General features: G+C 39.1%; 1 protein-coding gene across 5 annotated transcripts in view; it reads left to right on the top strand.

Annotated features, from left to right (window-relative positions):
• Window positions 1-20661, top strand: part of LOC134537506 (uncharacterized) — a 33698-nt gene extending 13037 nt beyond the window's left edge. For 3 of the 5 annotated variants that reach the window (XM_063378006.1, XM_063378009.1, XM_063378005.1), the window contains exons 2-10: window positions 3833-3920; window positions 5576-6074; window positions 6225-6323; window positions 8571-8671; window positions 10576-10878; window positions 11958-12180; window positions 13011-13134; window positions 14617-14711; window positions 15856-20661. In XM_063378006.1, coding sequence (XP_063234076.1) covers window positions 3856-3920; window positions 5576-6074; window positions 6225-6323; window positions 8571-8671; window positions 10576-10878; window positions 11958-12180; window positions 13011-13134; window positions 14617-14711; window positions 15856-16308 — 1962 coding nt within the window. In that variant the 5' untranslated portion in view covers window positions 3833-3855 and the 3' untranslated portion in view covers window positions 16309-20661. The other 2 variants (XM_063378008.1, XM_063378007.1) reach the window with 2 other exon arrangements.
• Window positions 20662-22069: the final 1408 nt, after the last annotated feature.

Genomic DNA, 22069 nt, shown 5'->3' with positions numbered 1-22069 from the left:
TCCCTGTGCGAGGCTAGCAGGCTCATTATCACTTATCATCGACCCTTGCGAGGTTAGCCGGATCACAGAGAAAACTGACTTTATTGCAGCTGTAGAGGTTGTGCAGTTTAAGTGAAGTCTTATTTTTGCGCGTTATTACATTATTGTGATCTCTGAAACATTTGTTTAGGTTGGCATAGTAAAATAGTATTAAATATAGAGAATATCACATTTCAGCACATTAAACATTTAAAACTAAATAAAAATCAAATTATTATATACACGAATAATTTTTTTTCTTAAGGTTTTTAATAAATTTAGAAACAATCAGATACATGTTAGTGTAATACCTGTATATATTTGCTTTATTGGCTTGCAAATAATAACCGCCGTGCGTTCCGAAAGGAAAGGAACAGGAGAAATTAGTTTTCTTATCAATCCGTTGTTACAGTCGAGCGACGACGATTCATTAGTGATTTCTAGTTGAAGACATTTTTCGAAAAAAATCTGAATGACTATTAAGACTGCATCATTGTTGTTATCATATTTGACCGAACCACTAAGGACGCGTTTGCTTCCGCACTGAATTATTGTGATTGGTGTTGTAACAATCGACATGTATCTGAACGAAACTCGCCCAATCACGAAATTAGACGATGCTACAGTGTTTTAACTTTCAGCTAGTCTCGGAATCTTTTCGCGAAATATGCATGGCCCTAGTGATCTCATTACAAGACGGGAGTCTTGTATCACTCCGCCTGTTCGCGTTTGGAATTGGTGTTTCCGACCGTAATCTCATGCCTCAAAAAACTTTTCAGGTAACAATGTGAGCATTAGCACAGCGATCGCGCAATTGTTTTGACGTATGAGACCATGCCTTATGAAATAAAAGTTTGTAAATATGTAAGACGCTACCATTTTTTTCACGTACCTATTGAGATTTGAGCGTTGAACATAACATTAATTATATGGCGCAGAAATGAAGATAAAGGTGTAATGCAAGTCCCTTTAATGCTTTTAATAAATTGTACTGGGCCTTTCATGGTCAAACATAGTGAAAACACGCGTTTTTTTTTTTTTTTTTTTTGCAATTTTCGCGCTCTCCCTAAAAAAACAGTGTAAAAACGAAATGACAGAATCAGAATTGCTCACTCTGGTCAGGGGCGCAACAACAGGGGGGGGGGGGGGGGGGAGCAGTGGCGTAGCCAGGATTTGTGTATGGGGGGTGTTAAGAAGCATGCCGCCCCCCCCCCCCCCCCCCCCCGGTATTAAAGCGGGGGGTCCGGGGGTCCTCCCCCGGGAAAATTTGGAATTTAAGGTGTAAAATGGAATTTAAGATGTAAAATAGTGCTATTTTAGCAGTTTTCGGTACTTAAATTTAAATATTGTAACGGTAAATTTGTTTTTATTAATTTAATATGAAATTTGTTTGAGTGATGAATAAGAAATTAATTAAAGATTTGGTGCTAAGGGGGGGGTTTGAACCCCTAAAACCCCCCCCCCCTGGCTACGCCCCTGGGGGGGAGAAGGGTATTTTGCCCCCCCCCCCCCTGAAACCTTGAAGTGGGGGCAAATGGAGGCAAAGAAAGTGCTGTGTAATCAATTTTTAGATAATAAAACTGCTTAAATAGCACCATTTTCCACCTTGAAATACACCTATTCCCGGGGTAGGACCCCCTGACCCCCCGTTTCAATAGGGGGGATCGATGATTCTTTATAAAAAGGAATATTGCCCCCCCCCCCCTCTTTGGAAATTCAGTTGTTGCGCCCCTGACTCTGGTAATTGAGCAGTTCTGTAATCGCGTGGCGCACAGCTTCAGAGCTCCAGCGCACCACGCGCAGGATGTCACGCCAGCCTGGCGCCAGGCCCCGTCGTAGCACCGACTCCACAAGGTCGTCTGTGCTGACGGCTGACGGACGGCGTGTCCGCTGGCTGCGCCCCTCATCGGGAACACTGTCTGCACCATCTGCACGTACCCGGCGCAGCTGACGATGAAGTTCGATCGGCGCTATGCCGTGTGCATTCAAAAACCTTACACCTGACCGCTTCAGCAGTGGCACGATGCTACTCTTGAGAAGGCCCGCGGTACCGTTAATGCATGGTCTTACACTTACCTGATGGTGTAACCTTTTGTAAAATAGTTTCTCAACACTAAAACGTTGTACTAGTCAAACTATTGTAATTTAGGAAGTAACATCGCAGATTGCTTACAAGTCACATTATGAAATGTGAATACACATCAGCATGCAAATGAAACTCTGATGTTGGTATACAGCAGTGTGTGTGTGTGTGTGTGTGTGTGTACGACAAGCGCAGCGAAGGCCCCTGCGTGAGTGCTAGTCGCGACCACGGGGAACCAGTTATTACAAGGGTATTATTTCCCGGGGTTCCCCGCCACTCCCCCCTCCCTCCCCCCTCTTTCTGGTGGGGACGTACCTGGCTGTGCGCGTCTCGTCGGCTCAGGGCTCAGTCCTCGGCCGCGCGTCACAGCTCGAGGTCGCGTGGGTGAGTACAGCCGCCTGCGAGCGTTCCTTTCACCGGTTCTTAACTGCTGTCCTAAACGGAGATAGTGTTATTGTTTTGTTATTGTTATTGCATACGTCAACAGTTGGCACACCTGTCAACAACTCTCCCAACCTAAAACTCGCTATCTCGCGTACGCACGCAACTTGAGATGCGTCTGGCAAAACGGAACTGTCGGGGCTCTTGTCTTGATGAAGCTGGCGCAGGCTTGAGTGGCAGCCATTACTATATTGGGGGGGGGGGGGGGGGGAATAAAACGGATCAACAACATTCACAATAACATATTAAATGCTATCGACGGCCGGAGTGTGTGTATGTGTGGGGCCGTGTTTCCAGCGGGTTGTGTACACAAGGAGTAAACCAGGAGTCGCGGTGTGTCGGCAGCGTATCGGAAAACGCAGCGCTGTAGCGCTCGCCCGAGAGTGAGGAGTGGAGCGCTCAATATTATTCCGCCCCGCTCCGTCATTGAGCGCCCCACTCTTGGCCGTTGCAGTTTCAGTTCCACACTGATAAGTCATGGCCTCGACTTAGCCGACCGGTGAAAAGAAGTTTAACTGAAACAAAATGTTTAAAATTTCTTCTTATTACATATATACGTGATTAATGAACTTTAGATGATTATTAAGAGAAAAGAAAAAGAATGGTTGCAGTGTTATTTATGCTTTGATGAGGCCATTTATAACACCAGCCTTTGCGATAATCCAAGGTAAAGGGGGCTGAAGCTCTGCATGTTGATGCTGTGAAGTGATTGGCTGGGCGGAAGTGCCACGCCCTCGGAGCGCGGCGTCACAACAGGAAGTCCCTGTGCGAGGAAGTGGCGGTTACCGCCGCCTCGGCATGGCGATTCCGTCTGCCCTCCGGTGGTCCATGTTGCGAGGTCGCAATGTTCCGCGGAACGTTCATGTAAAGTTTTAGGGTATTGTTGTTCTATAATTATATGGCTTGAACATATTTTGTGTCGACGAGACATGTTTGATTCGACGAACCACCCACGCAATCGCCCTGCAACCTGCATCTCGTTAAAATTTTTGCTTTGCAACACTGTCTATACACAGCTACAACTTTGCAAGGTTGAGTTTGCGGACGTACTTTCCTTAACAAAAACTGTCACCCATCTAAATTTATGCTTAGCACTTTCCGAACACTATGTTTGTGTCTGTTTATGTGTGTCTTTGTGTGAGACTGTCTACCTGTGTGACTGCACCTTTAGATGATAATATGAAGATTTATATATAAAAAATGATATTCAGCAATATTGTTGACAAGTATTTTTTGTGCGCCCACTCATGCCTTCTTTATGTATAATTAATCTGTGACGACGTGCCGCAGGTCGCGAGTTGGAGCCCCTAGCCATGCCGCCGCTGCAGGCGCCCAGCTGTGTCGCAGCCAGAACAGTGCCTCTGCCCCTCGACAGCAGGTACCGCCTGCTCCATGCCCTCTTGTGCATCTGCTCACTGCGTATCGTAGAATGTTCTGTGCAGGAAAGCGGCTACTGAAGTTTTTCAGAACCACCTTTACTGGCAATGCGGCTTTCTGGGGGTGTGTGTGTTGGGGGAGGGGGGGGTGGGGGGGGGCAGGGGCCGAGCATTGGGGGGGGGGGGGGGTTAGGGGTTCAAACACCCACCCACCCTTAGCACCAAATCTTTAATTAATTTCTTATTCATCACTCAAACAAATTTCATTTTAAAATTAATAAAAATTTTACCATTACAATATTTAAATTTAAGAACCGAAAACTGCTAAAATAGCATTATTTTACACCTTAAAATCCAAATTTTCCCGGGGTAGGACCCCCGGACCCCGCTTTAATACGGGGGGCCATGCTTCTTAACACCCCCCATACACCAAATCCTGGCTACGCCGGGGAAGGGGGGGGGGGGGGGGGGCTAGTTGAGTTTTGAGGTTTTTTCGCTCCTTTATTTTACCCTGAGAGTGGGACGAAATTAAAAACCTATTGCTAATAGAATTCATTGGAAACCTTACAAGTTAGCAATAAGCTCAGGTCAACATATACAGCCTCTAGATTTTTTTTATACCGGAAAACAGTACATAATTAAATGAAGAGGGGGCCAGACAATATTATTTTCTCAACAGCCCTGACTCGTAGTTGTAAATTAAACACAAATTGTGTGCAAAACAGTGGCAGTGATGTTTGTTTACAAACATTAGTTGAAGAAGCAAGGGAAATAAAAGGTTCTTGTGGAATCTATATCTAAAAATATTTGTTTGATTTTTCTACAAATTTAAGTATGGTGCCTTTAGGGAAGAAAAATACCCCGCCCCCTTCCTGTCAATGCAAAGAATGAGCTGCATTATTCATACAAAACCTACCTTAGAATTAGCATTAGTATCTGTGCAAACCAAGTCCAAATATAATAAATTAATGATAAACATCAGAGTAAAATTCAAGTTTAAAAGTAATTCAGTTTTAAACAGTAATGTTGTAAGAGTTTAATTTAAAAAATACCAATATTTTTCAGAGTCAACATTTTTTAAGGGAGCTTTAACAAAAGTTATTACTTTATTAAAATTTTCTATTTTGTATATGTCTTAGACATATTAAATACAAAATATTTTTTTTTTTACTTAAGTTATAAATCAACCTACTTTAGCTTAAATAACTAAGAAAATTTGGTTATATTTTGTGCATGCAAAGTCATTTTGATTTTATTTTCTTCTTTCAAAAATACTAATTCTCTCAATTGATGAATATTTCACATATAGTTGATTTCACATTATTTATACACAAGCACTGAGAAATTTATTGTTGATGCTTGCATAGAATTTATATTTACTGAATACTTAGTTTTAAAATTAAATAAACTTTATTTGTGCTCTATGGCTCTCAAATTTGTTCATTACAAGAATTATAAAAATAATAATTGAATATAAAATTTAAAAATTCTAAATTTTGGGCTGTTTCATTACCCAATCTTGAGGTTGTATCACATCAAGTGATCTTACAAGAGTATGTTTGTTTTAGAGTTAAGAATAATAAAGATTCAATATTAAATAAAACAAACATTGATAGCGGTGGAAACTCTTGAATGTGCGGAACTGTGCTGTTTGCAGCGGCAGAGGGGATGTGTCGGAAGACGAAGGTGCGGAATCGTCGAGCGGGACGAGGGGCGGAGAGAGGCACTGTGCCATGAACATCACCGTGGAGGAGGGTGCTTCGGGCAGTTGGGACGGAGCGCTCGAGAACGAGCTGCTGACTGCCATCACCAGAGCCGTGGGGAGCATCAGTCTGTCCGCCACCTCGCGATCCACCGCCAAGGATGAGGCCTTCGCCGGCGCCAAGCTCTGCCGTGGAAGTGATCTGGCAGGCTCGGACGAGGACGAACGTGTTGCTGCCCTCGGCAGTGCTGTGGAGAACATCTGCCTGTCTGCTCCTGTCCCGGACGAGACAGTCGAGACGACCGGCGATGCCGAGCCCTGTCTCCGGGACGATTCGGCAGACTCGGGCGAAGGCAGCGAGAGCGACGACTCGTCCAGCGATGAAGAAGAAGAAGAAGGCGAGAAGAGGGGGGTGCGGAGTAACCTGACTAGAAGTCCCATTAAAAGCCATAAGGTGAGGTCACTGCATATGGTTTCGTATTTGGAACACATTCAAGGAAGGCCCACATACTATGTTCCTAATGTTTACTCATTTTAAATTAACCTTTTTATGACTTCTTTTTTTTTCCTATTAACGTCTGCTGCAATACATTTTCGTTTTCAGGTTTTGTCGAAGGATGGACAAGCGGGAGGCAATGTGTACTACCAGAGACCTGCCCCTGACAACACACTGCGGTGGTCAAGCTACCACAGGAGGCTGCAGGTAGGGCCTGGCATTTTCTTTTGAGAGTTTTATGAGGAGACAGGCAATGGTCATTCTCATAGTTCACCGATTAGGGCACAGAGCTTGAAAAACACTTGACTCCCCAATGTGTTTGTTTACTTCAGTTTCACTGTCTTCTTCTTTCATTCAGATGATGTATTTCATGAATCAACTTAAGGTACAGCCATGATCAACATAGTGTTAACACGTTGATAGTTACAAGAATAAGCACTTTCACAACACAAAACTAGCACATCGGCCTGGCTTCAATCAACATAAACTTAACCCCAAATTTAGTTTTGTTCTCAAAAAATTAATGTTGCTGTAGTTGGTAGTGTGTAATTATAAAGAAAAATTTTTTTTCACCTTCGGAAATTAGACTGTAATGTTTATATGCAAGTCCATTGTGTGAACATAATAAGCAAAAGAAAATAATATTTGGTACATTCGAGTAAACTCGCTTATTTTCTTAGTTATTAAATTAAAATCTCAACTGACTTACGTAGAAGGACTTTTTAGAGCTTTTGATTGGCCGAAAACATATTACAGTTATAGTAATAACATATTATTATGCAAGTGTTAAACCTAGAGGGAACTTAGTTAACACTAATACCAGGCTTGTGTAAATGCTTATCGCAGTTTACGATTGTAGTTGGATTGAGTTGCATGGATTTAAACTGTTACGTATAATATTGTGAAAAGTTTATGTTGATATGGCTGGGTCTTTAAAGTTGAAAACAAGATGAATATCCTAACAAAACTGATCATTAAAAACTATCAGCATCCTTTTATATATATAGACTTATTTATGTGTGTGTGTACATAAAAAGTGTGTGTAGGCAGATATTTTTAAATGTGTTGTACCTCTTATGGTTTGGAACGAAGCCTCTGTTGATAAATGCAAGGAAGGATCAACACATCATGTAAGTTAATTTGTTTCAGCAATATTATAAACACAATTTCTGCTAATTTCATCTGGAATCTTAAACCATTATATACTTTTTAAATTTTTTTTTTTTTTTTTAGTTCCGTCTGTTTTGTCATAGATACATACAGCAGGAAGCTAGCTGCTGCATTGACACGTGTTGTCAGATCAGTTGTGACTGTCAATTTATATGCCATTGAAACTTTTGAGTTTATTTTTTTTTGTAATGGGTAATGGCCATGTTTTGTGGTATTGTAGTCCATGGTTATTGACTTTTTTTTACAATTCAGGTGCGTGTGACCATGATGTTTGGTGTGGCGAAATGAATACAAATAATATTATGTTTTCAAGTTAAAAATGACAAATGTGCCATGTTTTGAATTTTTCACGCGTATTTTTACGTTACTGTAAAAAAAGTTGAATTCTTTTGTTGATATTGAAGTTCTTCAAAAAATATCAAAAATAAAGGGTATATGAATATGCCATGTCAAATATTCTTAAGGAAATGAATATTTGTTATTTTGAAGTGATAGTATTCGAGGTTGAATCAAATACAAATAGTTTATTATTTGTATTTGAAAATTAAAATATTCGCACAGGCGTAGTCTTTAGAACAAAAAAAAATATATTGCATAACGTAAGTCTCACCCGGCGGTAGCTGCGAGTGGAAGCTCCATCGTGAATGGCTACCAACACACGAATAAGTGTCGCAGACAGCTCTGAGTAGTGGGGATTTGTAGGCGGGTAACCAAGATATGGTCCAGTGTTATCAGAAATTGATTTGAAGCGTTCCTTGCAGCTCCAGTGTCTTGGAGATCTTATTTATCAGACAACCCTTTAATTTAAAGACACCCTGAAATGTTATATTAACAGCTGAATTTTAAAACTGGACACTTTTAGTTTAAACTTTAATGGTAGTAATATTCCATACAATTCTAACTTGTTGCGGTATATTTATTTATATTTATTTTAATGAAACACACGCTGTACTGAAATTAAAATAAATATAAGCCAAACATGTGACAATTGCATTTAAAAAGCTTGCAGTGATTTTTCGAATGGGTGGTCCTACCACTTTTTGCTAATAAAGGTGATAAAGGTGTTTACGATATTTATTATTTAGTTTGATATGGTATTCTCATGAACATGTGCCATTTAGCACCAAATGGGAGATATCATGCTGCTATCTCACTGCTGTTGGGCTAAAAATGTATGTCCTTTATTAAAAAAAATGCCATTGCACATGCTAATGTGTTTGTGAAACTGAAAATCAAAAAAAGATTATTATTATTTTTTAAATATGTATTGAATATGTTTGTCAGGGTTTCATCAATCACAACAATGTGGGAATCACAAATTTCAACCCAGACACCACGATTCTGTGGGGAGATGAAGTTCAGAAGTGCCTCCAGGACTATACAAAGTGAGTTGACAACAATTATGTGGTGTGATGGAGTGGGGCTATGCCGTGGTTTACTCAGTGGTTCTCAAACATTTCAAAATATTTGTAGACACATTTTATACAAATTTCTGAGGAATATATTATAATAATTAGTTAAGTAAAATATTACGGGAAAAATAATGCTATAAAAAAAATGAAACGTACCTTATGTTTATTCATTTTTGTGTTTCTAATAAACTTCAGCCTGCAGAGGTGTTCAAATAACACATAATGATGGGGTAACAGAAAGAGCAGTATATCCATAATGAAATGGTATAAGAGTAACATTCATTTTTTTAACTGAATGCACATACCTCTGGAATACCACAGGGCGCATCTGGAAATTGTCTAGGGTGCTTCAGTGCGCTCTGGCGGACACTTTCAGAACCACAGGGTTAGTCATGGTGAACCTAAATTGATATTTTTTGCGAAGTAAACTGCTGTCTTGGGCATTTTATGCCTCTAGTATAATTCGGTGATCAAAACTAGGGTGAATTGCATGTATGTAGTACCTTGACTAACAAGCTACAAGCTTCTTTTTTTTTTTAAATTGGGTGATTCAAAAATTATTTTGACGTGACAACGTCTAATAAATCGATGAACGCTGGCTGCACGCACAAAAAAGTGTCCCACTACGGATGTACCACTACACGCATGCGTGGCATCTCTCTGGTATGTTGCGGACGGTACAGAGAACTCAGCCGTCACGTGGCGGCGTACTGGTTCGAGGTTATTGTTGTGCACTGCGCCACGGGAGTATATTCGCAAGGAAATGGCGTTCTTACTAGTACATATTATTTTAATTACTAGTGTAAATCAGTATATTTAAACAGTGTTGTAACAGTATTGTTTTAGCTGTGTAACTAAATATTTATTGCTGGTATGATACTTTTCACGCTTTAGTTTTACATTGGTAATTATTTGTCATGAGTTATTATTTGATCAACTAAATCACACACCGTGTTATAGTTATGAGCCCACGAGCGTGTAAATATTTTGAGTCCAACAGAGAATATGCTAGTTAAAATAAATTCAAACAAATATTGTGCATGGAATATTATTAATTTATACCATCTGAAACAATTGTTTCCAATATGGCCTCGTGGCCGTGCGATTAGCATAGCTGATTACCAATCCAAAGATTGACGGATCGAATCCTGGCCGTTACAATACTTTCATTTTTGTACTTGTGAAAATAAATATGGCGCGCGCGACATTACAAAAGTAATAAATATATTTCAATTAATGAATGCAAATAGAAGTAAATTTACTAATTAAATTGTACATTTCATTTCACTCCTTCTTTGTATCCATAAAAAATAGTGATAATGCAAAAAAAATGATTCAATTTTATTCATAAAAGTATGCAGAGGTAGATTTTATCGTACGGTTACAAAAACCTATTACGGCTCAGTCTCAGGCTGAATATGATATTTCCTTTTCTTCTGGATTAATCATTTCATCAATGTTTTGTTATGACGTTGTCACGTTAAACAATCGTCCGTAAACCGACTTTACAGAAACCAATTTTTTGTGTTTATGGGTTATGGAAGTGAAATATGGCATAGAGCATGGTTAACCCACAAACCGGTCAATCAGGAGTCTACTGTAGTTATCCCAGGTGGAAACACTAACAGCACCACTGTGGTCCCATAGACTTGGCTGAGATACAGGTTTTCTTTAAAACATTTTAAATTATATTTTAATGAAAGTATTTATTTATTTTATAAACCAGATTTGATGAAAAAATAAAATAACTTTTTTTCCCCTCAGTAATTGATCAAAATGAGGCAGCATTCACAGGTACGTAAAAAAAAAAAAAAAAACCACACCTAATATTTATTTTAGTGATGGTTTCACACTGTGACGATGACTTGTGTCTGTAGCAAGGGGCCTGCAGAGCACTCGCGCTTCACTCAGGACTACCAGACGACGCTGTTTGGTCCCGTGTCTCCGGAGAGCAACGGTGGCAACCGCTCGCCGCCCCTCAGCGACTCCGGGGTGGGGTCGATGCTGTCCCCCGCCTCGCCCTCGCGCACCGGCTCCCCTCCCCACCCCGTGCTCCCGGTCACGGCGCGCCAGGCCATCGTCAACAGCATCTCCCAGGACGAGAAGGAGGAGGCGTTGCTCAAGATAAACAACGCCTCGATGAGCAAGTTGATGCGGGAGGACGACCCCGATGGAGACACGTGAGTGAACCCTAGCTGAACTCAACTGTCGCTTACAAGCAGTGGCGTAGCCAGGATTTGTGTATGGGGGGTGTTAAGAAGCATGCCCCCCCCCCCCCCCCCCGTATTAAAGTGGGTGGTGGGTGCTCCTCCCCCGGGAAAATTTGGATTTTAAGGTGTAAAATAGTGCTATTTTAGCAGTTTTCGGTTCTTAAATTTAAATATTGTAATGGTAAAAATTTTATTAATTTTAATATGAAATTTGTTTGAGTGATGAATAAGAAATTAATTAAAGATTTGGTGCTGGGGGGGGGGGGGGGGGGCGTTTGAACCCCTAAACCCCCCTCTCCCCCCCTGGCTACGCCCCTGCTTACAAGAAAACGCAGTCTATGTGACTTTTTTTTAAATTAGTTTTTTTGTTTTTCCATGGAAATGTAACCAGTTAGCATCTTTTCGTGAAGTGAATTCTCTGAAAATCCAACAGAGTGTGCTGCTATGGTCGAACACCGACATTCGTTCAGTTCCAGCATGGCACATAAAAGTTATTTACCTCTCCTGAAAAAATCTGCTTTTTGTCACATAGGCAGTGTTGTTACTTAAGCGACAATATGTAGAGATGCGAGTTGGAAAAGTTTCTCCTTCTTTCTCACTCCCCCTCCCCCTCCTAATGAGAACAGATTTTCATAATTTAAGACAAAGTTGGCATGCATGGATAACAGTACAATCTCTAAATGCTTAAGTCTATACACGTATAAAATTATTATTTATTCTGTCCCAAACGTTTTTGTACCACTTCCAAAATTGTACGCTACTATTATATTATTTCCATTTATTTCGGTGCATTTAAGCATCTGTGAGGTTTACCGATTGAAAATATTCTGTAGGTATTGACAATGTTTCATTAAATAAATCGTGCATGAGACAGCTTAGCAATAATTTGAGCAAAGTGCATGAAATATATATCAGCACAATCAGTTTCTGTTTGATTATAATTCTCAGATGTTTAAGCCCCGGGCCAGTGGAAAGTCGTCAAATTGCTTGAATGCTGCACGCCAGGCCGCGAGGGGCGGGGCTTAACGCCGGTGTGTTTGGTGCGGCAGGAACCTGACCGTGCTGGTGCGGTCCTGGGAGAAGCACGGCCGCCCCTTGGCCTTGCTGTACGCCATGGTGGAGCGGATGAAGTTCGTGAAGAACGGCCTGTCTCGCAAGACGAAGGCGGGAGACTCCGCCCTGCGCCTGGCCGCGCTGTTTGCACACGCTGATCCCCTGGTGGCGAAGTACATAGCAGAGATGATGGTCTTGTGTGGAGATGACATCAACGAGGTGTGTTTGGATGTACACCAAATCAATTATTATGAAGGATGGTTGTAAATATTAATGGTTTTTCTCACAACTAAAATATTAGTACATACATGCACTGAATACCAGTGGTGTCTTAAATTTGTGACAAGAGAAAAACTATATTTTCTTATGAATGTACAAGAAATTTTTTTATATTAGCAAAATTAATTCATTTTTTAACTATGGCAATATACAAATAAATTAACTTGACAATTTTTTTAATCATATTCTTATTCATAAAAAGAAGTTAAGATTTAAAATATTTAACTGTGGCAAATAATAATTGCCACTTCCAAACCCTCCAAATTGCTTTCAAAAATGGTAATTATGATTTAAAATTATTTTTTTTTGTTCAAACATTTTTTTGTGATTGAGTAGTAAATGTTTTTGCTGTGATTTTAATTTGCACTGTTATCAAAAGTTTGTTTTAAATATTCTTCATTTTAGCTGAGTTGAAAGTTCAGATATAATTTTTATTTATGGTGTTAATGACCCATTCCTATATATCTATGATAAATTGTCTGCATAAAGCACTGCACATTTTCTAGTATAAGAATAAATTAAACAATGAACATTGTGACTAATGAATGCTATATGATAGGCAATAGCTGTGGGTATTGAGTAGAATAAATATTCTTGCACTCTTTAATTATTTATGTACGTGGTTCTGCCTTAGCATTTTATCAATTTTAGTTGCAGATGCTGTGTAGTAATTTGCATTGCACGCGAGGGAATGCATCTTTGAGATGGCTGTTACAATGTAGTGCATGCTGGGAGGTGACCGCAGGTTTGTGTGCTCTCGCTGGCGGCAGGTTGACGCGCAGGGCAACACGGTGATCCACAGCGTGTGCGCCAAGGGCGACCCCCACGCGGCCGTGCTGCGCGAGCTGCTCAGCGTGCCCCAGTTCAACGTGAACCTCGCCAACAAGCAAGGAGGTGAATCCTTGCTCCGTGCCTGTCGCCCTTCCCGCTTTCCTACCCAGTAACTGAACACAATTTTTTTTTTTTTTTTTTTTTTGCTTTCAACGCGTTTAATATTAATCTTGCATGGAAAATTTTTACCTGAAGAAATGTTACTGATTGAGTTGGTGCAGTGGCAAGATAGTGGAACCTGGTTGAAATGCCGATCGGCTGTACCGAACTTTGTTTTTTTTTTCCCTGCTTTTCCATGCAAATGTAGGGATAATCCTTCAACTGTAGTCAATAGTCGAATTATTCCCCAATATCCTTGTTCTCTATGTTACTTCTCTTAATGATGTTGACAAACTGTTAAAACCAAGTTAGATAATTATGTTCTATCTGTGGGTTGATTTTTATTTTTTTTTTTTTTTCATGCCATAAGATTCTTCCAGCAAAAGTCTGAATAGCAGTCTGCATTAAATGGGCAATTTGTCTCTCTTTATATTGTACGATATCTGCTATTAGTGCAGTTCTTGTTTGTGTACTACACCCAAAGAGCACCAAAGTTAAAACATAACTTTATTCAGCAAAACTCCTTATCTACACCTTTCAGGGGGAACAAAAAAAAAAAATGTAAATTGATGGAAAATTGTAGTGTTTAAAAAGTTTCCTCTAAGAGAATTTACACATTAGACAAATATTCTAATTTTGCATTTAATCTTAATTTTAGTTAACTCCATCTAACAAGTAAATATTACAACACAAAAATATTATTATGTATCAACTTAAACTAACAACAAAACTGCAACCCAAGTAAGAGTAATGTAGCGTACTGATAACTATTGTCATAGTAATGTCTAATGAAACAAAACATTTTATGTGATTTCTGGGGACATTATAACTTTAATGATATATTTTTTTTTTAACATGGATGGAAGATGTGTTTCCAAGTAGCATTAGAGTATGCTTCTTATAGAACCTCGTATTTACATTTTTAAGGGACCAGGATAAAAATACATTAACATCAGGAACACTTTAAAAGAGAGTTAAAAGTTTTTTAATTATCTCACTATAATGGAAACAAAAAGAAAAATATACACAACAGTAAATAAAAAATCCATCCTATCTTGTAGTTCTTCACAATTGTTAAAGACTTGATCATGAAATTTTCTGTTCTGTGCATGTTGAAGCATCTTAAAATGTTCACTTTTTAGGGTGAGATTTCTTTTTAGAACAATTTTGACTTTGTGTATAATTGTATGTTAACATTTAATTAATTTAAGATTTTTGTTATAATAATAATGGGTGTTACGCAATTTTTATTTAGTGACTAAGACTATGATGATATTGTCAACAGACACTAATTTTGGTCTTAAAAAATTAATAAATATTAACATTAATAAAATTAAAACTTGTAATCAAGTATGATTATATGTTCTATGATAATGCAGTTTCATATGTATTGTGCCTCACGGCTCGGCCAGGCGCAGCAAGTGATAGGTGGTGCATGTGTTGCAGAGACACCGCTGGAGATTGCAATTGAAAAGGGTGCGACGGAGATGGAGAGATTGCTACTCAGGAGCGGAGGCTGGCTTAGCTCCGACTTAGACCAGGTCAGTTGCCACCATGTGTACCAGTCAACGACTGTTCAGTAATGCCCATAGTACACTTAATATGGCTGTGGAACACCAAAGTGAATAATGCACAAAATTCTGATATGTTTCAGATTATACACTACAACCTGTTTTAAGTCTTGTGAATATCTAAATCAGAGTGGGAGACACAACAGAGGGGGAACAAAGCTTGAAAGTGAAAAGAATTCAGAAAGAAAATTTTTGTGTACTGAGAGTAACACATTTTTCATGCTTTCAATCCTCGTCTAACATTCATAGCAAAAAATTTTGCTTCTGATTAACTTTTGATGTCAGTTACTGAAGAAATGTCATTTAAAATTGTTTAAAATTATATAACTGAAACATTAAGAGGTTTTGTCATCAAATTTATTCAGTTGCATCTTAAAACATGAAATTGAATACACCTGTAGGTAATTTTTTTTTTGTGATACATATTTTGCACAGTATACCAAACTGTATCTGTATATTGTTGCTGCAAATATGGAAAAACGCTTTGTTTAAAAGAATACAATTTTAAATTTGTATGATGTATGGCAACAACTAGAACCATTTACTTCTGTACACTGCTGTCTAAGAGAGGGATGCTGTAAAGGCACATGAGTTACAGATGGCTAGTTACTGAAGCTGGCTGCTGACAGAAAACATGGCGAAACTTTTCAGGTCAAAATTCTTGAACAAACAAAATGTTAAACTAAAAATTATTAAAATTCCCATTAAAAATAATAAATCAATATGCCATCAAATTTACAAGTGGCATGAGAATGATGACTTTTGGTTTTCAATTGCATTATAGCTGTTTTTAAATTTGAAACTTATGAATTTATAGTGTTCTGTATTAGCTTGATTCAGCATAAGATATTTTGTTGAAAAACAAAATTTTTAATGTATTGATCCGAGAGTGGAATAATGACACAATTGTAGATTACATATGCAAATCAGTCTATGTCATTTGCTGACATCAGCGCTTGTTAAATATTATTATTAATGTGCAATATTACAAAATCAAAGAGCTTTTAATTAAGTTAAAATGGATTAATTATTTCAGATTTATTTATCTTTCTTTGGCATGCTGTGTTCCCACCATTTGTTTTGTGCGAGTGTTGGAAGGCAATGATGTCTGCAGGTTGCTCAGCACTTGCTCGAACATTGGCCTGAGAGCAGTCACAACCTTAGTGGACTCCACGCAGGCGTGGCCAGTAGCGCCAGTGGACTCCACGCAGGCGTGGCCAGTAGCGCCAGTGGACTCCACGCAGGCGTGGCCAGTAGCGCCAGTGGACTCCACGCAGGCGTGGCCAGTAGCGCCAGTGGACTCCACGCAGGCGTGGCCAGTAGCGCCAGTGGACTCCACGCAGGCGTGGCCAGTAGCGCCAGTGGACTCCACGCGGGCGTGGCCAGTAGCGCCAGTGGACTCCACGCGGGCGTGGCCAGTAGCGCCAGTGGACTCCACGCGGGTGTGGCCAGTAGCGCCACTACTGCATCTTGGACTCATGGTTCTGACAACCTGGGCAATCTGGCTTCTCTTAATAAGTGTGATCATGGTCTAAGCCATCCTTTATTGTCCTTTTGTTTGAGATAATTTTTGTGTATATTTATGTAGCATGTAATGTAAATAGTTTTTCTAGCCTATCTTAGAAGTTAATTGACCATTTGAATATGTTAATCAATTGGTTTTGGAGTGTGTCATGTTTTTTTTAAATGTTTATTATAAGGCTAAATTTTATTAATGCAATTATTGCACAAATTTTTTAAGTTTCTTATATAATTTTTTGGATGAGTTTAAGTGAAACTGTTTAGTGTCCAGCTATACAGATGTTATAATTTGTAATAGAAACTTAAGTACATTTTATTTGTATAAAATAGGTTATCCCTACAGAATTAATTTGTTTTAACTTGCTTACATAGTCATCCCATGCCATACACAGCTCACAAACTGTAGATTTCAATCATATGTATATTTTCACCACTTTACATAGTTGTTAACAATGCCTAGAATTATCTATTTTTTACATTGAGAAACCTATTTTCCATCTAATGAAACAAAACATTTTATGTGATTTCTTGGGACATTATAACTTCAATGATATTTTTTCTTTAACATGGATGGAATATGTGTTTCCGAGTAGCATTAGAGTATGCTTTTTATAGAAAACCAAAAGAAGTTCATTAGAAAACCAAAAGAAGTTCATCCTATTGTTGGGCAGAGTAACTGCAGTAAATAGGCATGTTACATGTCAAATTTCAACTCATTATACCTGAGCGATTGAGCAGTGAGATTCATTGTCTTATCACAGTATCAATTAAGTATGTATATATTTACGTTAAGTAATTTAATTATTTGAATGTGTACTCTTAGACATGATATCTATTTCTTGATACAGTGAAACCCCATATTTACGTTAACAGTATTTACGTTTTCCCGTTATTTACCTCCTTTGTTTTTGGCTCAATTTATTTTCCATAAGGCGGGATATGTCGTTTTCACGCTTGTTAAGTCGGAAAAGTTTCTTAATTCCCGTTATGAACGCCTTGTTCAGTGTTTACAAACATCGAAACATGGCCGCCATGGAAGAAAGATACATCAAAAGCTGCGTATGTGAATGCGTTTGCGTCGTGAACAGTGCAAGTAACCTTGCACTATTCACAATACTTCTATTTCCTCAGCTTTCCGCTACGAGCGCTGGTAGTATCATTGTCTTTAGCGGTAAATGTATTTGACACATCTTTAACTCTTTGTCGTTATTAATATCTGTGAGAAAATGGAGAAAGTGAAACAACGAAAAACTATTACAGTTGCCGATAAAATTAAAATAATTGCCAAATTCGACGAATATGTTGGATCACGTGTGGACCTTGCGAAAGAACTTTCAATCCCTGTGAGTACTCTTAGCACCATCATCAAAAGCCGAGAAACCATCACTGCAAATGCCGCGCAATGTGGGCCAAGTGCTAAAAAACGTAAATATGTGAAGGACTCGAAATTCAAACAGCTGGAAGATATTCTTCTTAAGTGGTTTTCTGGTGCACGTGCCGCAAATTTACCAATAAATGGTACAATACTGAGAGAAAAAGCACGTGTTATTGCCTCTAGGCTGGGAATTCAAGATTTCTCAGCTTACAATGGATGGATTGATCGGTTTAAGCAGCGTCACAATATTGTTTACAAGGTGGTTTGTGGCGAAAGCAAAAATGTGGAGGTGGAGACTGTGGAACATTGGAAGGAAAAGCTACAGGAAAAAATTGCTGGGTTCGACCCGAAAAATGTTTTCAATGCCGACGAAACAGGGTTGTTTTTCAATGTTCTACCAGACAAAACCTTTAGTTTTAAAGGGGAAACATGTCACGGAGGTAAGCTCAGCAAGCAACGGATTACTGTGTTATTGCTTACCAATGCAGATGAAAGTGAAAAATTCCCCTTTATGTCATTGGCAAAGTGAGGAAACCTCGGTGTTTTAAAAACATCAAGTCACTCCCAACAAAGTACGAAGCAAACACCAAAGCCTGGATGACCAATGCTTTGTTTCAGAACCAGTTGCATGCATTTGATTCAAAAATGGCTTTGCAAAATAGGAAAGTTCTTCTTTTCATAGATCAGTGTTCTGCTCACAAAGCAACCATCCAGCTTCGCAACACTGATATTGTTTTCTTCCCAGCAAACTGCACGAGTGAGCTACAGCCCCTTGACTTGAGTATCATTCAGGCATTCAATTTTTTGTACCGCAGATACCTAGTTTCAAGGGCAGTAACAATGCTTGATGTTGGAAAAGACCCTTCTTTGATGAAGATAAATCTGCTGACTGCATTACATTTTAGTGCAAGAGCCTGGAAAGAAGTGAAAACATCAACAATTCAAAACTGCTTTGCAAAAGCTGGATTTGTGTTCCCAGAAAAGGCTTACACTCTCAGTGAAGATGATTACAGTGACATTGAAGATGTTGAAGGACATGAGAGGGTGTTGCAGGAGAAATTATTTCAAGATTACGTGGATGTGGACAGTCAGGTGATCACTTCGGAAGTGCAATGTATAGAAGATATTGTAGAAAACCATGTCAGTACTTCTCAACAGGATACTGATGAAGATGATGATGATGATGATGAAGAAGTGACAACACCCACGAGTAAAGATGCTCTTGCTGCTCTTCAAACTCTGCGAGACTACATTGGAGTATCTGCTGGTGAAAACTGTGATGGTGTTTTTGATAATTTTTATACTTTAGAGAAGCAGATCATGTGCATGAACACTCAAAGATGCAAGCAAACCAAGATTTCTGATTATTTTACAAAGAAATAGACCTAAGTTAGGCTTGAAAGTTTTTGCACATAAGCCTACAAAACTTTTTTATGGTAACATTTTATCATGGCACACATTGCTTCAATGTTGTATTCACACAATTTTATAAGTTATATGTTGTAAATTTATTTTTGTTTACATAGGCCTAAGAAGGATTTTTTTTTTAAAGATATTTCGTTCACTGTGTCTTTTTTTTGATGTGTCTGACTACTGGAGTAAAAGGAGTGCATTAAACCAGGTATGTTACATTTTAAAAATATGTTTCCCTGAATTTACACTTTCCTGGTATTTACACTTTTTGTCTCTGTTCCCCTGAAAAGTGTAAATAAGGGGTTTCACTGTATCTATATCATGATATCTATATCATGACTCCGTGATATCTAATAAGTTAAAAATCTGAAAAATGTCACTCCGGGTAAAGGTTGAATGTGCTTTGATTGTGAATTAACTATAGGTACCAAGCTCTTAGCTAGATAATAATTAACTATAGTAACATATACCAAGAGACCTGAATATGATTGTATAGTGTTTGTGTCTCCATGAGGGTTTTTCCTGTGACAACAAACTTAAACCAGCAATGGTTAATGACAAAGATATTATTTTTAATCAAACTTCCCCCATTACAAGACTTATACAAAGGTTCTGCACATTAAGAAACAAATTATGTCTCTCATGCAGAAGGAATCAGGGCCTAATGAAGTTTATTCCAGTAAGTCCATTGGTCCTATAGAGTTATATAAACATAACAAGACCCCTTTGAACTTAAGTATTTCTAACACTTGGGTAGGTTATACTGTTTAAAGCTATAATTAATATCACTGAGTACTAAAGGGAAGACAAAGTGAACCTGAAAAATAAGAGAACAAAGTGTCTATTTTTTTTTTTATTAAATACTATTCTATTTTAGTCCAAGGGACTGTAGTTCCCATTAAAAGGTCGGTTTTCAGTGATGGTAAATAAATTACAGCTAATCATATGTACCACATAAATAAATTGCATACTAAGGGGTGGGAGGTTAGAGGGATTAAACAAAAAAGATTTACTATTGCGGTCTTTGAATTTTGTACATTTGTTTATACTCGACAGAACCAATGGAATTTGAATTGCAGAATAAAATGTAAAAATGTAGGTATAAAAAAAATTGCATCACTTAAAATTAACTTTTTGTTTATAGTTCATGTTGGTGGATTTTTGTGAATAACCATAACTTGTTAGTCATGCTGATTGTATTGAGGTTAATTGGCTATTCTTTTCCTCTTGATGGAGGAACTCCTATGTTCTGTTAACTATGAAGGGAAAGAAAGATTACCTGTGAGTCCCTCACATTGGTTCAAACAAAACGATTGCATTAGCACAAATAATTACAAATGTTTTACATCTGTGTCAGCAAAATGTATATTTTTCTAAAATTCTGCTACCATTAAGAATATACTATTATTTGGTATACAGAATAAGATTAAAGATAGAGAATATGTGCATTGGATAGACATGCCTTGTTAGCTGGAAAGTCGACACATTGACATTTCCTGTCGTGGCTAGTGTTGCTTATATTCATAATTGGTGATATAAGGTACAAAATATTTTCTTATGTTTTATATATTGTAACATTTAGAGATATAATAAAGTTAATGAAAAATAAAACTGTTCTTGTTGGATCTTATAAGTAGTTTGACCTATATACTGTTGTGTATTATGCCATGGATAGTTCATAAATTAATTTTTTTTAAATTATATTTTATAAGTATTTTAAAACTATACTTTTTGTGATCACTCAATAAGTAATTTAAGATGTTTATTTTTTGGTTTAGTTATAATTAATTTATATATTAAATATTTTTGGTCACCTTAAATTTGACATTGCATTGTGTGTATATGTTGGGTGGGGGGCGGTTATGTCTTGGCGTGTATAGAGGGTGTGGGGGTTGGGGGGGGGATGGTGTGGGGGTTGGGGGGGGGGATGGTGTATGTGGGTGGTTTGGCTGGTTGGGGTTGTGTGTGGGTGAGGGATGGGTGGGGGGGGGGGTTAAGGAATGGGGGTGTAGGTGTGGTTGGCATATGTGTGTGTATTGTTGGTTCAGGTTGGGTGTGGAGGTGTGGTTGAGGGGGGGGGGGGACAGAAGTGGATGGTGGATGTTTGTGCAGGTTTGGTTGGGGGGGGGGGGGGGTTAGGAATGGGGTGTAGATGTGGTTGGGGTGTGTGCATTGTTGGTTGCGGGGAGTGTGGGTGTGGTTGGGGAGAGAGTGGGTGTCGGGGGGGAAGAATTTTGGTGTAGATGTGGTTGGGGGGGAGTGTGAATGTGTTAGGGAGGAGTATGAGTGTGTTTGGGGTATTTGTGGGTTTGGCATGGGCGTGTAGGTGAGGTTGGGGGGAGTGTGTGTATTGTTGGTTGGGGTGGGTGTCCAGTGTGGTTGAAGGGCAGATGTGGGTGTTTTTGGGAGGAGTGTGGATGTGTTTGGGTGGAGTGCAGGTGTCATTGGGGTGTGTTTGGGTGAGGAATGTGGGTGTAGGTGCGGTTGGGGAGAGTGTGTTTGAGTGTCGTGGGGGAGGGGTGTGAGGTTGAAGAATGATGGTGTAGGTGTGGTTAGGGGGAATGTGTTTGGGTATCGGTTGAGGAATGGGGGTATAGGTGTGGTTTGGGGGTGTAAGTGTGTATTGTGTGTGCAGGTATGGTTGGGAGAGTGGGTGTGTTTGGGGGGAGTGAGGGTGTCATTGGGGGGTTGATGTGTTTTTTTGGGTGAGGGTGTAAGGAATTTGGGTGTAGGATTGGTTGGGGAATGTATGTGTATTGTAGGTTGGGTGTGTAGATATTGTTAGGGATGGTGTGCACAGGTGTGGTTTGTGAGGATTGTAGGTGTGTTTGGGAGTGTGAGTGTGTTTGGGGGGAGTGTTTTGTGTGTCATTGGGGGCAGGGGGTTGAGAAATGGGGTTGGGGGTGGTGTGTGCAGGTGTGAATTGGGGGTTTGTGGGTGTGTGTGGGTGGAGTGTGGGTGTCATTGGGGTGTGTTTGGGTGAGGAATTGGGGTGTAGATGTGGTTGGAGGAGAGTGTT

The sequence above is a fragment of the Bacillus rossius genome, chromosome 12 (genome assembly GCF_032445375.1).
Source record: "Bacillus rossius redtenbacheri isolate Brsri chromosome 12, Brsri_v3, whole genome shotgun sequence".
Classification (NCBI taxonomy): Eukaryota; Metazoa; Arthropoda; class Insecta; order Phasmatodea; family Bacillidae; genus Bacillus; species Bacillus rossius.
Note: the sequence above shows the minus strand (reverse complement) of the source record. Positions and strands in the feature narration are given on the sequence as shown.